This window comes from Abramis brama (assembly GCF_963993115.1).
Source record: "Abramis brama genome assembly, chromosome: 20".
Taxonomy (NCBI): Eukaryota; Metazoa; Chordata; class Actinopteri; order Cypriniformes; family Leuciscidae; genus Abramis; species Abramis brama.
This window is the reverse complement of record NC_139982.1, coordinates 16520174-16539704: the sequence shown is the minus strand read 5'-3', so window position 1 is coordinate 16539704 and position 19531 is coordinate 16520174. Positions and strand designations below refer to the sequence as shown.

General features: G+C 36.1%; 2 protein-coding genes across 4 annotated transcripts; one reads left to right on the top strand and one right to left on the bottom strand.

Moving 5' to 3' along the window:
* Positions 1-301: 301 nt before the first annotated feature.
* On the top strand, positions 302-2812 carry duox2 (dual oxidase 2; the record flags this gene model as incomplete). Its single annotated transcript, XM_084094780.1, has 7 exons — positions 302-448; positions 977-1034; positions 1397-1531; positions 1619-1826; positions 1929-2143; positions 2241-2458; positions 2719-2812. The coding sequence occupies 7 exons, from the start codon at positions 302-304 to the stop codon at positions 2725-2727; spliced, it is 990 nt and encodes a 329-aa protein (XP_083950906.1). The 3' UTR covers positions 2728-2812.
* Positions 2813-3467: 655 nt separating this feature from the next.
* Positions 3468-19531, bottom strand: apba2a (amyloid beta (A4) precursor protein-binding, family A, member 2a). 3 transcript variants are annotated; one of them, XM_084094777.1, is made up of 12 exons: positions 19377-19509; positions 13561-15141; positions 12377-12436; positions 12212-12251; positions 11882-12027; positions 11671-11757; positions 11303-11485; positions 9969-10148; positions 8625-8837; positions 8430-8549; positions 8046-8186; positions 3468-4629 (listed from the first exon to the last, which is right to left on the bottom strand). In XM_084094777.1, exons 2-12 carry the CDS (start codon positions 15109-15111, stop codon positions 4558-4560), a joined length of 2793 nt encoding a protein of 930 aa, XP_083950903.1. In that variant the 5' UTR covers positions 15112-15141; positions 19377-19509; the 3' UTR covers positions 3468-4557. The 3 variants fall into 3 exon arrangements, with proteins under 3 accessions (XP_083950903.1, XP_083950902.1, XP_083950901.1); XM_084094776.1 differs by having other exon boundaries at positions 8430-8837; positions 12212-12248; positions 19377-19531; XM_084094775.1 differs by having other exon boundaries at positions 4423-4629; positions 8430-8837; positions 19377-19510.

Sequence of the window (19531 nt, the reverse complement as noted above, 5' to 3'; positions counted from 1 at the left end):
AGCTGCTCGAGCACATCTGTACGATATTTCAACAAAACAACCTACAATTTCAATAATTTAGCACTTAATTAGTGCTAAACTACAAAAAAGGGGGTTTATGGTTGACGATTGCAAATTTCTCTGGAACGACCAAACTAACGGGTTGCGCGAGACGCACTTCAATAGCGGCCGTAAAATTTCGATACCCTTGAAAGTCACTGTATAATTCGCACACTAGACTGTTATCTGCAATCTTCAGGTAACCGAGCCTCTTGCCAACACTGTCCTGCTTTCAGCTTTAGTTCTCGCCTGTGGAGGGAAGATGACTTTCTACGATGGCATTTACCCGTTCTACTCGCTACAAAGAAGCCCGTTCATCGTCGACATCAGCCTGCTGGTCGCCATCCTGGTTTTCTCGGTTCTGGCTGTCAGTTTCATCTTCATTCTACCAGGAATACGTGGAAAATCGGTGAGTGAGCGAGTTGAATCAATTCTTCTAGAACACTATTTTAAAAACAATGCATCTTCTACAGCTTTCCAATAAGGGAAAATGAAAAATTAGAATGTGAGATGATAGAAAGGCGAAGAAATTATTGTTTTAAACATCAAGAAATGTAAATGTAATATTATGACGATGCCATTTCTTTTACATTTTGATTTTGTGAATGTCAAATTGTTGTAAACTCTGAGGTAAAAGGTGTTTCATTGTACCTTGAATTCACCGGAGTTGTCAAACATAGCCTATATAGTAGGCTATTTAAAGTATTTCTTTCTATTGTTTTACAAATATTGAGATTAATTTTCTATTTTCTAATCACAAGGTCTACACTAAGACTAAAATAACACCTTTTGTCAGTTTAGGTGACATTTTTTATTAACTTATAACTTAAACCCTTATTAACTTATAAACCATAGTGAAAAGTCTTTTACATCATCTCTTTTTACATTTCTGCAAAACATGAAAGAACATTAAAATATAATGTCCTCTTTTTTTCAGAGACTGTTCTGGATGTTTAGGATAATCATTAGTTTATTTATCGGTGGTGTTTTAGTTGGTGAGTATTTTGATTAAGTATGTTCATTAAGAAATCTAGTAGTTGTTACTGTATAGTGGCCTCAAAAACTTTTTTCACACTTCCAAGTTAAAGTTATGCTTTACTTCACCAATCTTTCAATGACTTTTAACCAAGGTCAAAGTAATAACCAGAGATTGTCTTTCATTAAATTTAATGCCACTTGGTTTGACATATATGTTATGTAATGCAACGACATTAACAATTTTAAGTGCGAGTACGAAATATTCAGCTGGAACAATAGAAACAAATATCCCTTTAAGTCCACTTATTATATAAGATGCAAAACTTGTATGGCCTACATTTTCATTAATGATTTGCTAAACTCCTCTTGTCTGCTTCAGTGTTGAATTTTACCGGAGACTGGGCTGAAGCCAGCGTGAAGGCCAACGCCACCTACAAATCCTTCAGTAACGCAGTGGTGTCCGCTGAGGTGGGACTTCACGTGGGCCTGTACGGAATAAACATAACACTCAGAGGTGAACAGGACGAGTCCGCGACATTTTTGGTCCACTTTTTTGGTCCACAAAAACCCTGACCGGGTCTTTTGACATCTGTTCCAACAGGCGAGCCCGTATCACAGATAAACGAGACCATTGACTACAACGAGATCTTCAGTTGGTCGAGCAGCGTGGATGAGCAGTACGGCGACGCGCTCGAGAGGGGTCTTCCCAACCCCATCCTTTACATCGCAGAGAAGTTCACACGCAACAGCGCTTGCGGGCTCATCTTCCAGTACAGATACTCAGGCCGCTTCGCCTCAGCCAATCTCTGGTAAACCAACACACAGTCACCACCAATCTCTTACTGTAGTGTAAAGAAACTCCGTCCTATTCAACAAATGCAAACAAGCTAAAGAATGGCCTTCTCCCGCAGGACGGCTTTTTGCTGCTGGCTGGTGGCCAATATCCTCTTCTCAATGCCCGTCATCCTCTACGCCGGGTACATGATGATAGCCACGGCTGCTTTCATCTTCTTCTCCATGGCTTCCTTCTCAACTATATACAACCTGCCCCAGTGTGACTTCAGTATAGGTGCAGAGTCCTTAAGGACAGACTATAGCCATTCCTTCTGGATCGCTTTGGCAACGGGTAAATGCTCCTAATGTGAAAGCGGGACACTCTCGAAAGGTTTTTGACTTGGAAAGCATATAAAATACTTTATAACACGATTACGGTTGATTTTCAGGTTTACTGTGCGCTGTGATTGGTTTGGTGGTGGTGTTACTGGATTGTCTATTTCCTGCGAGGATGAGGGAGGCGTTCAGTGTTGGCGTGGACAACGAGGAAGACGAATGCCATACCGGTGAATGCTACCTCAACTCAGGCTTTCTAGAGGGAGTGATCTCTGATGACATCACGCCGACGGGGAATGGCTCTTTGCCTCGGCAGATCACTACAATAACAGTATGTTTTCTACACAAATAAATGCATTTTCATTAACATTAGCCGAAACGATTTGGTCGTTATTTACGCACTCTCATTTCAGTTTCTTTCCGTGGAACACAAAATAAGATGTTTTGAAGAATCTTCATGCTGCTCTTTTCCATACAACGACTGCATATTACTACTAACACCAAAATGATGTCATTAATTGTTTAAAAATGCTGTCTTTGCTGTTGAAATATTAATTGTTTTCTTTTTTCTTTTCTTCTTTCTTTCAACAGAAGCTTTGAGGGGCGGTTTGTTGTCGTCCACAACTACTACTTGAAAACTTGCAGACTGAAACTTTCTGGGAGTTGTTGTATATAAAATTGTTACTGATTCTATTGTTCTATTCTATTGTTCTACTGCATATACATGTACATAATGCACAAATAAAATATTTAAAACAAAAATCAAATTCTACAATGTGTCCATTTTCATTATTTGTGTTACAGTATGAACTAAATGAGATACTATGCACACATTATTGCAATAACGACATTTGGCGATACCAAGATTGAATTCATAACCACATGAATGTGGAAGTTTACAGGTAATTTAATTCAAGGTATATTAAACCAGGCTTATCATCATTAACTAGAAACTAAAACCATAAAAACCCATTTTCATTACTTGAAATTAGTGCTGTCAAATCGATTAATCGCTTCTAACATAAAAGTTTGTGTTTATATAATATATGTGTGTATATATATTATTGTATTCATGTATATATTATATATGTGTTGTGTGTGTATGTGTATATATATAAACATAATTTTGTGTTCATATAATGTGTGTATATATGTTAAATGTGATTAATCGCGATTAATCGATTTGACAGCAATACTTGAAATAAAAAAACATGAACTGAAATAAAAATTAAATAAAAAAAATCTCTCAAAATATTTTCATTTACTTTAATGAAAGTAAATAAACTACAATTACAGAAAAACTATATAGATATAAAAAAGCACACAAAATAAAACTAAAAAACAACAAAATTACTAAACCTTTATTAAAATGACCAAAATTAAAATGAAAACAAAATATCTAATTCAAAATATCAACAAAAACTATAATAGTACATCATTGGTACTAAAATAACACTGCTATATGTGTGTGGATTTAATGCTCAGAGAAAAAAATTATAAGCACTAAAATGACATACCTGAAATGTAGATGGAGTTCATTCATGAGATAATTCTGACTCATTCATTCTATTATTTATAATATCATGCATGAACATGAATGTAGCTCAGGTTTTCTGATTAGTATATCTTTAAGTCTTCAAAATCCGGCATGCTGAACTAGTAATCTACAGAAATGAGTCATTCATAGTGTACAGTACCCATTTATCACAGAGACACCGAGGACAGCCAGAAGAACTGAAATGCAGCCTATTCAGAAAATGTAACAGTAATCTTTGGATTTTAGCATGCTTTAGTCCAATTTTTGAGTTTGTGAAATGAGTATTGTTAATTAAATGTAGTGATAATGCCCTACTTTGTCGATTAAATCGTCAGTGTCTTAACTTTAGTACAGTCACTTGGTATTTTTCATTCATAAGTACTTCTAAGTACTTAAAGAACTCAAAAGGGCTGGTAGCACTTTATTTCACAGACCTGTTCCCCATGTACATACTATGTACTTTTCATAGTAATTACAATAACTGTGTAATAACTAGGTACTAACCCTGAACCTACCCCTAAACCTAACCTTAAACCATGTAGTTACCTTATGTTACCCAGTACTTTCTTAGGTAAGTGTACTGTAAGTACACACTCTGTAAAATAAAGTGCAACCAAAAGGCTTGAACGAAAGGCATTTAACATATATACAAACTAACAAGTCTGCCATGGAAGACTGTATGTATAATTGCATTAATAAGCAAGTAACAGCCCCCCTTTGATAAAGTAATTATGTGATTATGTGTGCATGTTTGCACTCTTTCTAATGATCTTTACATGCAGTCTGCAGCCACATGAAGCAAGATGAATATTTTTTTATATAATTACTTTTTTTAGGAGGAGCTGTAAATGTTTTTTTAACATTGCAGGAAAAGGTCCCAGGTTTATGATTCCTCATATGTACACCGGAGTCTCTTGACCAGTTAACAATCTGAACATGACGGCTGGCATAGTTTTCATGTTAATCTGTTGAGAAAAAGGAAAGATACCTCATTTTAATAGCATTCACGTCATTAATGAACTACGTAATAAAAATAATTGAATGCAAAAATGCGAGAAAGGATGATGACTTAAATAAAGGTCAGCTTTTTTTGACTCACTGCAAAAAGCAAGGGGTGTAAAGTACTAATTATTCTTCATAACTGTACAGTACTTGCGTATTGTTTTGAGGAATTTGTACTGTACTCGAGTTCAGTCGAATCTGAAAACTGACTAATTACACTGTCATAACAAAAAACCACGTATATAACTAGCTTCCGTTTTTTATTGAGTGTTTTTAATTGCTTTTAACATTTTCTTTTAATAATTTAACAACAGCGTTGAAATGATACGTCATACATTTTCTATTTTAGGCATGTTCCTCATCCACACTTAATACATAATAATAATACATAATGTATGTATAAAAAGCCAGTTTCACACTTTTTCTCAGAAAAACTTGATAAATAATTTTAGTTCCCTGGCCACTTTATTAGGTACACCTGTTTAGCTCCACATTAACACAAATATCTGATCAGCCAATCTCAAGGTAGCAACTCAATGCATTTAGGCATTTAGACATGATCAAGACGATCTGCTGAAGTTCACACTGAGCATCAGGATGGGGAAGAAAGAAAGATGATTTAAGTGACTTTGAGCATGGTATGGTTGTTGATGCCAGACGGGCTGGTCTGAGTATTTCAGAAACTGATGATCTACTGGGACTTTCACGCACAACCATCTCTAGGGTTTACAGAGAATGGTCAGAAAAAGAGAAAATATCCAGTGAGCGGCAGTTCTGTGGGAGAAAATGTCTTGTGGATGCCAGAGGTCAGAGGAGAATGGTCAGACTGGTTCCAGCTGATAGAAAGACAACAGTAACTCAACCTGTCGATACAAGCGAGGTCTGCGGAAGAGCATCTCTGAACTCACAACACGTCAAACCTTGAAGCAGAAGAGCTACAGCAGCAGAAGATCACACCGGTGCTTCTCCTGTCAGATAAGAATAGCAAACTGAGGCTACAATTCACACGGGCTCACCAAAACTGGACAATAGAAGATTGGAAAAACGTTGAGTCTGGATTTCTGCTGTGACTTTCAGAGGGTTTGGGGGTAAACAGCATGAAAGCATGAATCCGGTTCTGGCTGATAGTGGTGGTGGTGTAATGTGTGTTGGATATTTTTCTTGGCACACTTTGTGCTCCTTAGTACCAACTGAGCATCGTTTAAACACCACAGCATACCTGAGTATTGTTGCTGACCATGTCCATCCCTTTATGACCACAGTGTATCATCTTCTGATGGATACTTCCAGCAGGATAGCACGCCATGTCTCAAAGCTCAAATAATCTCAATCTGGTTTCTTGAACATGAATGAGTTCACTAAACTGAAACTGACTCCAAAGTCACTAGATCTCAATCCAATAGGGCATCTTTGGGATGTGGAGGAACAGGTGATTCAGATCAAATGCGTGATGATTTCATGTCAACATGGACCAGAATCTTGGAGGAATGTTTCCAGCACCTTGTTGAATCTGTGCCATGAAGAATTAAGGCTGAATTAAGTTCTGAAGGCAAAAGGTTCCAACCTGGTACTATCAAGGTGTACCTAATAAAGTGTCCATTGAGTGTGTATATATACTGTAAACAGCGTTTGAAATTAAGCAGCCGCCAAACCACTGTGGCGGGTAACGCTGTCAAATCACCAACCAAATTGGTGTGTTATTTATTATGTTTAATCACTTTGCTGGGGAAGTTTGTTTAAGCTAAATCTGCGCAGATTTAATGCAAATACTCAACTCGTGAGTCATCATGATATATTAAATACAGCGTATTGCGCAGAATATGCACATATCTGGCTAACTAGAACTTGCCCATCACTACGCAACACACGCTGGCGCGCTTGTTCATTTGCATTGAAGCAAAAGCGATGATTAAAAAGCATTTGGTTAACAGAAAAGACATTTTTATTTTCCAACATCCTACATTTTTTTATGTTCTTTGCACTGTATTGATCTCTCCACCTAAAATACATTTTTGGTAAAAAGGATGAGGAAGAAAGAGGAAGGGAGGAGATGGATGTATGAAATCCATATACAGTACAGGTCAAAAGTTTGGAAACATTACTATTTTTAATGTTTTTGAAAGAAGTTTCTTCTGCTCATCAAGCCTGCATTTATTTGATCAAAAATACAGGAAAAAAAATGTAATATTGTGATATATTATTACAATTTAAAATAATTGGTTTTCAATTTATTATACTTTAAATTATCATTTATTTCTGTGATGCAAAGCTGAATTTTCAGCATCATTACTCCAGTCTATCACATGATCCTTTAGAAATCATTCTAATATGATGATTCATTATCAAAGTTGGAAACAGTTCTGCTGCTTAATATTTTTTCATAACCTGTGATACTTTTTTAGGATACTTTGATGAATAAAAAGTAAAAAATAAAATAAAAAAAATGTTTTAAAAATAGAAATCTTTTGTAACAACAATATACTGGTCAGTAATTTGGGGTCAGTAATTTTGTTTCTTTCTTTTTTTTAAATAAATCAATACTTTTATTCAGCAAGGATGTGTTAAATTGATAAAAAGTGATAGTAAAGAAGATTTATATTATTCGAAAATATTTTTTATTTTGAATAAATGCAGTTCTTTTTAACCTTTTATTCATCAAATATATTAGGCAGCAGAACTGTTCCCAACACTCATAATAAATCAGAATATTAGAATGATTTCTAAAGGATCATGTGATAGACCAGATGTCACATGTGACACTGAAGACTGGAGTAATGATCCTGAAAATTCAGCTTTGCATCACAGGAATAAATTATTTTTTAAAGTATATTCAAATAGAAAACTATTATTTTAAGTTGTAATAATATTTCACAATATTACAGTTTTTTTCTGTATTTTTTATCAAATAAATGCAGCCTTGATAAGCATTAGAGACTTCTTTCAAAATATAAACAAATCGTAATGTTTCCAAACTTTTGACCTGTACTGTATATACTGTATAAACTGTGACGTAGTTAATCTGGTTCATTTCTTTTTTCTTTTTTGGCTAGTAGAAGTTCTGAAAAGTTTTGGTGAGTGAAAAAGTTCATTTCAAACCCTGTGTGTATATATATATATATAAATATATATATATATTCACACTTATTGAAATAAATTAATCTTAATATTCAAGCACAATTAAATGTGAAAACCGTTTTACCTTAACCAAAGAAAGTTTTTGGCTAAGGCATTTCTGACCCTTTAATGGGCTAATATTTTAAAGGTCTAATATTTTAATGTGCTAATATTTGTGTCCAGCATCGCTGTACTTTTACACCCCTTCCAGAGGCTAGATTATTACTAATGTTCCACCAAAACATATGTATATATAAAGCCGTACCTCTCCTACGGACACTGAAAGGGCGTGGACGATTTTCTCATGCGCCATCGCCACCACACTCTGTCCGTTTATCTCAATTATTCTGTGTCCGACACGCACCCCTCCCCTCTCCGCAATACCTCCACGCATCAGACTACAGATCTGCAATTCAACAACAGGATGACAGAGTAAGATTGCAAAGAAGTCATGATACAACAAAAAGTCCCCTAACTGTGCAAATACACAGCAGCTGATTAGATAAGATTAGATTAGATAGCTTATTGTACTGAAAATGACATCTTTTGGTAAAGCATTAGATGTTGGTAAAGCTGATGTGTGTCATTTTTTTTCAGTGACACATCTTACTGAGGTATTTTAGTGTCTTTCTTGATCCTTGACACTTACTATTCCGTTCTGAACGCTGAAACCGAGCTGGTATTGCAGGTCTGGTCTCTTTATGAGGACAGTAGTAACAGGTGGGCAACTCACTACACTCAGTTTCACCTGAACGTGATTCTTCAAGCCCTGAAACACAAACATATGTAATACTGCAATCTGACGACACACAAGTGTTGAATACATGCATAAGAATGTCAAAACCTTGATGATGCCCTGACAGGTGGCGAGAGGCAGGCCCACCAGACTGGTGTCGTTGACGGCCATGATCTGATCGCCCACATTGAGTTTGCCGGAGCGGGCGGCGGGGCTGTTGTTCAGCATGCAGGCCAAGATGACGGTGGGCAGGATTGAGCCCCAGCCCGACTCCACGATCACCATACCCAGTATCTCCCCCTTCTGCTTCTCTAGCTGAAGCTGGTTACAAAAAATCAAAATTGACTAAAAGTAAAGAAAGAACTTCAAGGCAAAGATTATTCCATTCATAAAATGAATATGGGGTGGCAGGTGCTATTTTAAGTATGATGTAGAACGAGCCCCCAAAAAAATCCTCAGATCACGTTTTATTTGTGTTTTTTTTGCATTTAGTTTTGCATATACACCAATTAATCGGTCAGTATTTAGCAATTATGTGGTTATGGACATCAGGTGATAACCAGGCTCGCTTTTAGCACATTTTAGTTTTTTAATATTTCAATGTTTTTTTTGAGAGCATTTTGTAGTAAATGTTGTGGGGAAAAAAATGTTTTATTAAATAAATGTTTGTTAAAATGTAAAAAATTATAATTACTTATATATATTAACAAACACACACATATACTCATCCACACAATTATATAAATATAATAGTAACAGTTTATGTGTATATACACTAATTCATGTTTTTATTGTCATATTTATAGCTTTTAGCACATTTTAGTTTTCTAAAACTCAGATTTTTGAGATCATTTGGTAGCAAATATTGTGAAAATAAAATAAATACCAGTAGTAAAAATAAATGTTTGATTAATTACAAAATAATATAAACATTAATAATATTATTAATAAAAACGAATATGGTAAATAATATAAAAATGTAATCTATTAATATTAAAAAATGTATTAAAATAATAAATACATATAATTTATATATGTTTATATATATATATATATATATATATATATATATATATATATATATATGTATATATGTATATATATATATATATATATATATATATATATATATATATATATATATATATATATATATAATAGATACACAGTTTGTGTGTATATACAAATCATTTTGTGTTTATTGCCATAGTTATAAAATTGTTGAATTAAATCAAATAAATTAAATATATATAATTCTACTGGCAGCAGCATTGAGAAACCCAAACTGGTCGACAACTAGATAGGAAAATTAAAAGTGATAGAAAAACATTAGGAAAGACTGGAAGAAGGGGATCTGGAATAGACAGGTTCGACTCGCGGGAGCATCGCAACACGTCTGCAGCTACATTTCCGAGCTGCTATGATTAAGGTTTCCAGTGCTTTCATTATTACCTCTTTAAGGTTTTCAGAATTGGAGAAATGGATGAGGTCGTCATTATACATCTCCTGTGTGTTCAGTATGTCACTGTAGTCTTTCTGGCTGAGGTCCTTGGGATTGATCCCATTGGCTTGGAGGAACTCCTGGTAGGCCATGCTGAACGCCTGACCGATGGACTGTGCGATGAGCTGGGCCTGTGTGTGTGTGTGTGTGTGGGGGGGAGAGAGAGAGAGAGAGAGAGAGAGAGAGAGGAGGTGAACCACTCAGCGAGAGGATGATACTTGAAGACGTGACGACATCTCTGAGTGAGAGAGTGCTTGACTCAAAAAAACAATTACATGAGCAGATATTTTATACAGCTCATTGTTAACACGATGAAGAATAAATACAAAACTGACTAGAGGAGGAATGAACTACAAACCCACAATTATCTTTGCCCGCAGAATTCCACAGTACTGGAACACCTGTCAATCATACAGCTATGCACATGCCCTGCCTCTCCCTGTTTGTTTAGTAATTATTTAAACTAATTTGATAATGCCTTCATCTACCAAAGATAGTGTGTGTTTATCACATGTAAAATATTTCTTATCGAATATTATGCATTATATATTTGCTTAGCAATTATTTAGGCTAATTTTCTGATAATGATTTCAACTACCAATGAGATTGTTATTTTAATTAAATATTAATATAAATAAATTCTTACTGAATATTTAATATTATATGCTTTATAATAATAATTTTATTTTCAGCTTCCAATAAGAGTGTTTTTTATAATTTAATATATATATGTTTGTTTAGTAATTATTTTGGCTAATTTGATAATGCATTCAGTTACCTTTAAGTATATAATGTTTGTTTATTAAATATTAAATGTTGCTTATTGAATATTAAACATTGCATGTTTGTTTATGAAATGTCTAGGCTAATTTAACTTTCGGCTAACATTAAAAGCGCAGTACTCTCAGCTAATTTTACCACATTTAAATCCATAATCTTGCATTTAAATCTATAAATTCCACAGAATTCTGCAGATTTTCCCCTATAAAATCAGTGCATGAAAGCACAAAATATTCCATTTGGGTTTCTGACTAATAATATGTGTATATTATAACAATATACAGACAGATAAGTACATAGTAGCTAGTTATAAGAGGGTACCATTCAACACTGATATGAGGACAGATTCATTATGCAGTTTTTGACCGTTAGATTAAAGTGTGTAAGTAACAAACTGGTAAATATTTGTAATTGCACAAATAATGTCATGTCAACCGAAAAGGACAAGAAGACACACTTCAGCTTTTCTCCCCCAAAAAATAAATAAAATAAAAATAAGTCTCACATCCTCCGACTCAAAAACGTAGCACATCATGCGGTACTGCTTCTGACTTTCTGTGCTGAGGTCTGATTCTGTGCAGTCGAGTGAGGAGGAGTTAGACAGACGCCGGCGCGCCATCAGAACCACCACGCTACCGATGTCTGCGATGTATGAGATGGTGCGGAGAGCGTTGTCCATCATCGTCTCCTGTGAACAACGATCAGGAGGAAGCAGGAAGTATTAAGACAGAAAGGGGAAAATGGGATTGGGAATTGACACAGGCCAGATTCAAACCTGCATTCCCATTACTAGAGCACCGTAACGACTTATCAGTATCTACACGATACTGTATATATATTGACAATTACCAGGTTTATATGAACTTTACCCACCTGTGTGTCAGCATTGAGCACCTTGATGGCCTTGGTTGAGATGAACAAGTCAATCTCAGTCAAACTCTGAGCTTCACCCTCTACAGACTAAAGAACACAGTTACACAAAGGTTACAGTGTCATCTAGTGGACTGAGAAAGAACTTCTGAAACTTAACTTTTATTTTTAATGGATATTAAATTATATTTGTGTGGAGAATCTTATAAAATACCTTAACAAAGTCCACTGCCTCTTGCGCTTGCTTCATGCGCACGCTTTTAGACGGGTTTCTTTCGGACAACAGCTGGGTAGAGCCGAGGTAGTTTGCAGCAAAGATGATTCCATTGATGAGATCTTCTGGCTCACATGGACCAGGAACTAGAAAACAAATTCAAAGACCAGGATAAACAACCAGACTCATAAACCACCTGAAATTTGAGCTAATACCCTTAACGTGACTCTACTATCAATTATATACCAATGATTAACAAATGTACAGATGGATATTTCAAATCTTTAAAGGTCTGTGTCTCAGTTGGGTTTAAAATAAAACAGAACTTACTATCCACAAAGCTTGGAAAAGAGGGATTTCTCTGGATCTGCTGAAAAGCAAAACGATAATTAAGGTACAGATCCCTTTTCAGGTTACATCTTGCCCCAAAGGATGTATTCTGAGGGACAGAACCGACTCTGAGATTACTGTTCAGCATATAACTAGGTAACTTGCCGGTCTCTTTTGTCCAGATGGTGGCTCTGTACTACTGTCCTCTGGACTACTTTGAGGAACCTGTCGAAAACATTAAAACAGACAATAATAATATTTTGATATATAGGTACAATTTATAATTGACATGATGATGATGAATGATTATTGATAAAAACATAAAGCTGTAATGGTATTGTTAGTGCTATTGTATTAAAAAGCCAGTAGCCAATATCTAGTCAGTTGTAGCAGTTACAATTTCATCTTTCAAGAACCCAAAAATGTATTAAACTGTTTAGATTATTTGTGGGTATACATGGAAGTTTATACATTTCAAGAAGTATATGTATAAGCAGGGGCGAAACAACTGGATTTTTAGGGAATGCAACACAAAAATTCGGCCCCTGTATACATATTAGTTAAATTAACACAATTAGCTTTAGCATAATTGGAACCAAATGGCTAAAGGTTTGCATAAAGGAATGTTGTGTTGGTTTCCCAACAACCACTTTTGTATTTTTCTTACAAAAACGCATCGCTTCGCTTCAGAAGGCCTTTATTAACCCTCTGGAGTCGTATGGATTACTTTTATGATGGATGGATGTGCTTTTTTCACTATTCACTCCCATTATAAAGCTTGGAAGAGCCAGGATATTTTTTTTATTATAACCCCAATTGTGTTTGGCTGAAAGAAGAATGGCATATACATCTAGGATGGTTTGAGGGTGAGTAAATGATGGGATAATTTACATTTTTGGGTGAACTAACCCTTTAACACTAACAATTGAATAGTCTATTGTTTAGAGCAAATCTTCAAATCTGACTGGCCACATGCCCAGAGTGTTTCCCTCCCCTGCAGCCCGAGACACACCCCTGCGACCTAACAGGGGACAAGAGGTTTGGAGAATGGATGGATGGAAATCTTCAAATCTCATTGGAGACACTTGTCTAATGCTTGTCTAGAAGGAGGCAGACCACTTGGTTGAAATCCAGTGCAATGTAGTTAAGAGTCTCCAAATAAGACAAGAACAGGCTGTCTGATCAACATGCAAAGCCACCATCCACATTTTTTGGCATTTAGGAATGGGTTAACCTGGAATAAATGCTACAATAACAAGGATCCATTCAAATGGATCCAAATGTTGCAGTTCCTCTGCAAAGAGAAAGCAAAGACTTCTTGACAGTTATACCAAAGAATTCACAGTTACCTGCTCTTGTCTAGGCCTTGTCTTCTCCTTCTGAACAGGTTTGGCCGAGTCTTTATGTAGCCATTTGTCTGGGGACTGTACAGGTGTATTAACATGGGCTCTGGATTGGCTGTTTCTCCTGCCTGATGATGTTGAAGAGGCCCTGGAACTGACAGGAGCCCCTTTCCCATTATTTGTCTGATCAGGTGTCTGATCTTTGTTCCTCCATGAGTTATTTGGAGCAATTTTAAGTTTGGTCTTAACTCCAATCACAATCTGGTCTTCCTCAACATCCCCATAGCTCCTTGTCTCTTTTTCAACCTTTGGTTTGTGATTACAAATGGGATGGTCATGTCCTCTGTTTTTGCTGTCTCCAGGATTTTTACTTTGCTCGTGTGAATGTTTCCCATCTCCGTCCCTGTCGTCCTCTCTAGAGTATTTTAGCAAATGTCTTTTTTTCCAAGCACCTCTGTCCTCTGGATCTGCAAATTTAGCTTTATTGTTGACCCCGCTACTGTCCTGGTAAGCAATGTCTCTGTTGTGTACTCTCTCCGAATGATGCCCTCTAAATCTGGAACTTTGTCTAGTGTCTCCTCTACATTCTCTAACCACTGGGACATCACAATCTTTTGGACAGCCACTAGCACACTCTTCCTGAACGCTTTCCATTCGATTCCTAGGAGCACAACTTGACCCTGGAGGGATATCCCTTGGGTGTTTGGAAATGTCCTGGTTCCTTCTATAGTTACTTACTGAATCACTTTCTTGTCCCAATTTATCATGACTAGATTCTTGGGGACGACTTCTGTTGTCTCTGAGAAAGACTTCAGAACAACCGCCTTTATGTGGGACCTCATTGTTGTTCAACTCCACTTTGTTCCCTACATAGTGAAAAAAATCATTGTCTTCTTCTTCACTGTCCTCCTCGACTTCTTCCTCAGTCTCTTCTTCATCCTCCTCATCCTCAGCCATGGGGGCTTGTACGAAGGTCGTCTCTGTGATGGGCTCTGGTCGTTTGTAGACCATCGTTGGTGCATCTTTCTGTGGTACCTTGGAAAAGCCTTCTGAGTGTTTCCAAGCCTCCTCTGGTGTACAGCTATCCCTGACGTCCCGAGATGTGCCTGGACACTCCGCACTATCTGCACCTTCATGGCAGTCCATTCCTTCCATGTAGCTTTCATCCTCTGGACAACAGTGGACATAGTAGGTCATCCTATCTGCTTCAGTCTGCAGTTCCTCATCTTCCTCATAATCACGCTCCTCCTCTTCTTCCCCAGATCCTACATTATCATATTCGGACAGCGAGTCTTCTTCCATACTATCTGGCTGAAGGGGGCTTTCGCCTGGGATGGAGTCGTCCCCAGACCCATCACTCAGAAAGGACCTATTTGGCGTAGGCGAGGATGGTTGGATGTCAAGCTTGTCGTCCGGAAGTTGCTCAGGAATTGGATCAGCTCCATCTCCGTTGAGCTTTTCACTTCCCTCAGGTGCAGTGCTAGAGGATGAAGGATTGAGCTCTGAAACAATGGCTCTGGTCCCTGGTCTTCTCATGAGAGCCATGACTAGCTTCATCAGACCCACAGAAGTGGGATTCTGTCAGCCCTGAAAAAAAAAGTGCCAAAAGTGAGTTAAAATTTGGCTTTGATGAGAAAATATAACAACTTTACAGTAGTTGGTGATTGTAAATGGAAACATAATACTGTACATTGTTTATGTCAAACTGATGTAGTCGCTAATGTCATACAGTTGATCAATTCAAATCAGGGACATCTACTAAGAAAACATCTTCTAACTACTTTTACCTACCTTTATAACCTACCGACAATCCCTTTTAAGTTATCTTCCCTCTAGATATCCATGCAGCGGCACATATGTGGAACATTCTTCATATTAAACCACTAAAATGATTTTAAGATCAAAATCACAAGGTGTCTTCATCACAGTGGAAGTGGAAGACTAGCTTTTCAATATTGGTTGAAAACGACCCCAGGGGGTTAAGGTGTGGTCACAGTAGTGAAATTTCGGGGACAAAAGTGGTCCATTGTCAATAGTGCAGTAATATGAAGCACAGCTCAAACATAAGTCATTTTCAAACCAAGCAGCTTTCTGTTGGTCAATGTGGTGAATCCATGTGACCAACTTGAACTTGAAATTAGCTTGATCTTTCGCCCTGAAATTACTGATCGTGTGGATTCCTATTGAAATGGCTGGATTTCAACCGTAAATGTGACCGCACCTTTATGCAGGGAAAAAACAGCCACATAATCATCATAAGGATTAAATCATTTATTTAATACAAATAATGCAAAATACAGTTTCTACATTTGACAGGTCCAAAAGTTGCAACATACTAACCAATAATAAAACATGTATTAGCCAGGTAGAGATAAAGATATTCTCAATATGTATGCACTTAATGTTTGGGACAATAAATTATGTAGTAAAATAAAGTGTGCAAATATTCCAGCAAGTCCTGGAATAAAATGCGCCAATATCCAGAACTGATTATAAGGCATCATTCTATATGCAATTTATATCTACACCTTGACTTCCCTGATCTTTATTAAATTTCCTGAGCTGTATTAAAACCTCTGAGGAAAACAGCCTCATCCACATCAAGCACAGTACACCACAGCATCAGGGAGACAGATCTGCACAATTCAGCAGGTGTATCAGCAGGAAACATGCTGATATTTTCCTGCACCACAGGGATTTCTCCCTTGATGAGAGGTATCAGATTCCCAGTGGACATACGGCCTCCTGCTTTTGATTACGTGTCTCACTTAATTTGTCCTTTTATACAACACAAGCTTGCTTCAACACAGATGGCCAAATTTGTTTTAGGATGATATCTTCATAATTATCAAGTTGTTTTTTTTCAGGATACTGAAAATCAGGAAATATGGAATCTGGGTAACACCTACCTGCAGAAGCGGAGCAAAGGAACAAAGTTTGAAAACAGCCTTTTAAGCATGGCTTAAGTGTCCAAATGCTATAGGCCATTGGATTGCTACATATTTAAGAATGGAAATTCAGTGGTGGCAGTAGAATGTTTTTTTTCAGCCACTGTTAAGATTAGCTAAGTTTGCTATCTGCATTTAATGTGATTTATCTAAATTTGCAAAGTAAATTGATTCTTATTCCTCATTAATTAGGCAACTCACAGTTTGCAACTTCAGATAAACTGTGTAAATTGGCCCAGACCTTAAAAGAAAAAACAGCAAGCCTAAGCTGAAAATGTTGTCTTGGTTGAAGCATGTAATCGAACACATTAGTATAGCTATTAGATCAGCAAGCAACTTCCAGCAGGCCAATATACCCGTCTTCCTTAATCTTCATTTATTTTCAGCAACTGTCAATGAATTTGCAGAGTTTTTTCCCATTTGGTCTAAATTGAGCTTTCTTATTCAGCAATGCATACTGTAAATGTGCCATCGTTTACTTTTCTGTGAAGCTCATTTAATAAAATAGGTTTGAAATAAACACCATTTTGAGTATTTGAATGCAATAAAACTTAGGTTTATCTTAAGTTCCTGAATGTCACGGGGTTCCCACTCCTTTTGCCCAATAAATTTCCATGACAATTCCAGGGTTCACACACATTATGAACAATGAATTTCCATAACTTTTCAGATAATTCTCGATTATGAGATAATTTGTTTAAGTTTATTTTATAGAGATAATTGTACCCCAAAAGAGCCATTTCAATCAAATATTTAAATATCTTAGAGCAGAAAATAAATAGGAAATAATATATTCAAAATGCCCTGATATTTCCAGGTTTTAAAAGCTTTTTTTTTCATTCATAATAAGGACTAAAATCATTTATACAGATTGCACTCGAATTGAGCAATTTTTTAACTAATGAAATATTTTAAAACATAACTCGAAAATGTATAAACACCATAGTAATTTACCATGACTTTCTAATTCTTTAGTTCTAATTAGGTTCTAATTCTCTACGCATATCTATATTTTCATATTACCTTATAACCATATTACCTTATGACCAATGTATTTAAAAAAAAACAATACAAGGATGTGCCCATATCTGACAAGCTAAATGGGCTGGTAAAGAACATTTACTTAAATGCACAATCTGTCAAACATGGTTTGAAATGTAAAGGTACAAGTGCAACACTTAGATCTGCAGGGAGTTTCTGTCTCATCTAAATGTAAATGCTTTTGTCTGTACACTTCCCTGCTGAAAAAAAAACACCCATCTTAAACCAGCCTAAGCAAGTAAAATAAACACAGCTTTGTTGGCCTTAACTGGTTTAAACTGGTCTCCCAACCTGACCAAGCTGGTGTTCAGTTGGATTATCTGGTCTCTAAGTCTGACCAGGTAAAAAGTGTTCCAAACCTCTCTAAACACCCCAACAGACAATAAAAGCGTTTTATGCTGATTTAAGCTGGGGTTTTTTTTTAGCAAGGTTGTATGGTCAGATAACATATTGTATGGTCAGATTTGTACAGCTATTGCCATATATAACAGCTTCACAAAACATTCTTTCAATTCTGAATTTCAAATATTTTTTAAAAGTTTCTAAAATAACCTCCTTCAGCACCAAAATAACCCTCACACCCAGCAGTTTTGACGTAACGATCCATTCTTCCGGTGATCTCAAGCTATGGCAAGCCATTTTGACATTTATTAATTTCCAGGATATGTATTCTTGATATCAATAATTCAATTTTCACATAAAATGCTAATTCTTGACATCAGAATTAGATTTCTACTAGTAACAATGGCAATTTTTGATATCAGGAATTACATTTCCATTAGTAAAAATGTTAATTCTTGATATCACACTCACAGGAATACGAAATCTTAATATCAAGAATTAAATTTCAACTAGTAAAAACTATAATTGTTGATATCTGTAATTGTATTCTTACTAGTAAAAATGATAATTTTTTATATCAGTAATTGCGTGGTTCTTAGTGCAAATGTCTGTTCTTGATATCAACAATTTAATTTTTACTAGTAGGAATTGTATTTCTGATATGTGAAATTGGAATTTCAACAAGTGAGAAATCAATTCTTTGAGTTTGAATGGCAGCCTATGATGACATTTAACTATTTGTATTTCTGATATGTTAAATCAATTCTTGATAACAACTGAATTTGAATGGCAGACTATGGTGACATTTAGGCTAACTAGTGGAAATATAATAACAGATATCAAGAATGATAGTTTTTAGGCCTACTAATTGAAATTTAATTCTTGATATCAAGAATTTGTATTTCTGCGAGTGATTGCGTAGGCTAGTTGTTGACATTAAGAATTCACATTTTTACTAATGGAAAAGTAATTCCTGATATTAAAAAAATTGCCATTGTTACATCTAATTCCTGATATAAAGAATTCACATTTTAACTTGTGAACATTGAATTGTTGATATCAACAATTCATATCCTGCGAATGATTAAAAGTTAAAACAGCTTGCCATATAGAGACTGAATTAACGTTACTGCAACATCCATCGACGCGGACTCCTCACAGCACAAATGAATCAAAAACACAGCTCATACTCCGTAAATCATGGTCAAAATGCTATTGTTTCTGCACATAACATCATAAGGAGCATGCCCGCCTCATCCAGAGAATATGAAGATACGTCGCCGTTTCAGCGTCATTGAGATGCCACATAAATGTGCACGCGCTTAAAAACTGCACTCACTCACAACGACAAAATAACACGTGGCGATGAGCATCAGCACATTGTGCATTTTGTCTTTTTAGTGCAGGTATTATAAAACTGACTAAAATCGAAACGTGTAATATATCATTTTAAAACCGACCGACGATCAGCTTTTAAAATGAAGTGCTTACCGAAGCCAGTTTGGCGTCGCTCAACCAAATGAATATCTGTCGTTGTTTTGATCAGACATTTACAGACCAAATGTTAGGACTTGTCTTTCATGAACCACAGATGCTGAGGAACGTGGATGTAGCTTATACACACACACACACACCCTCAGCATCCC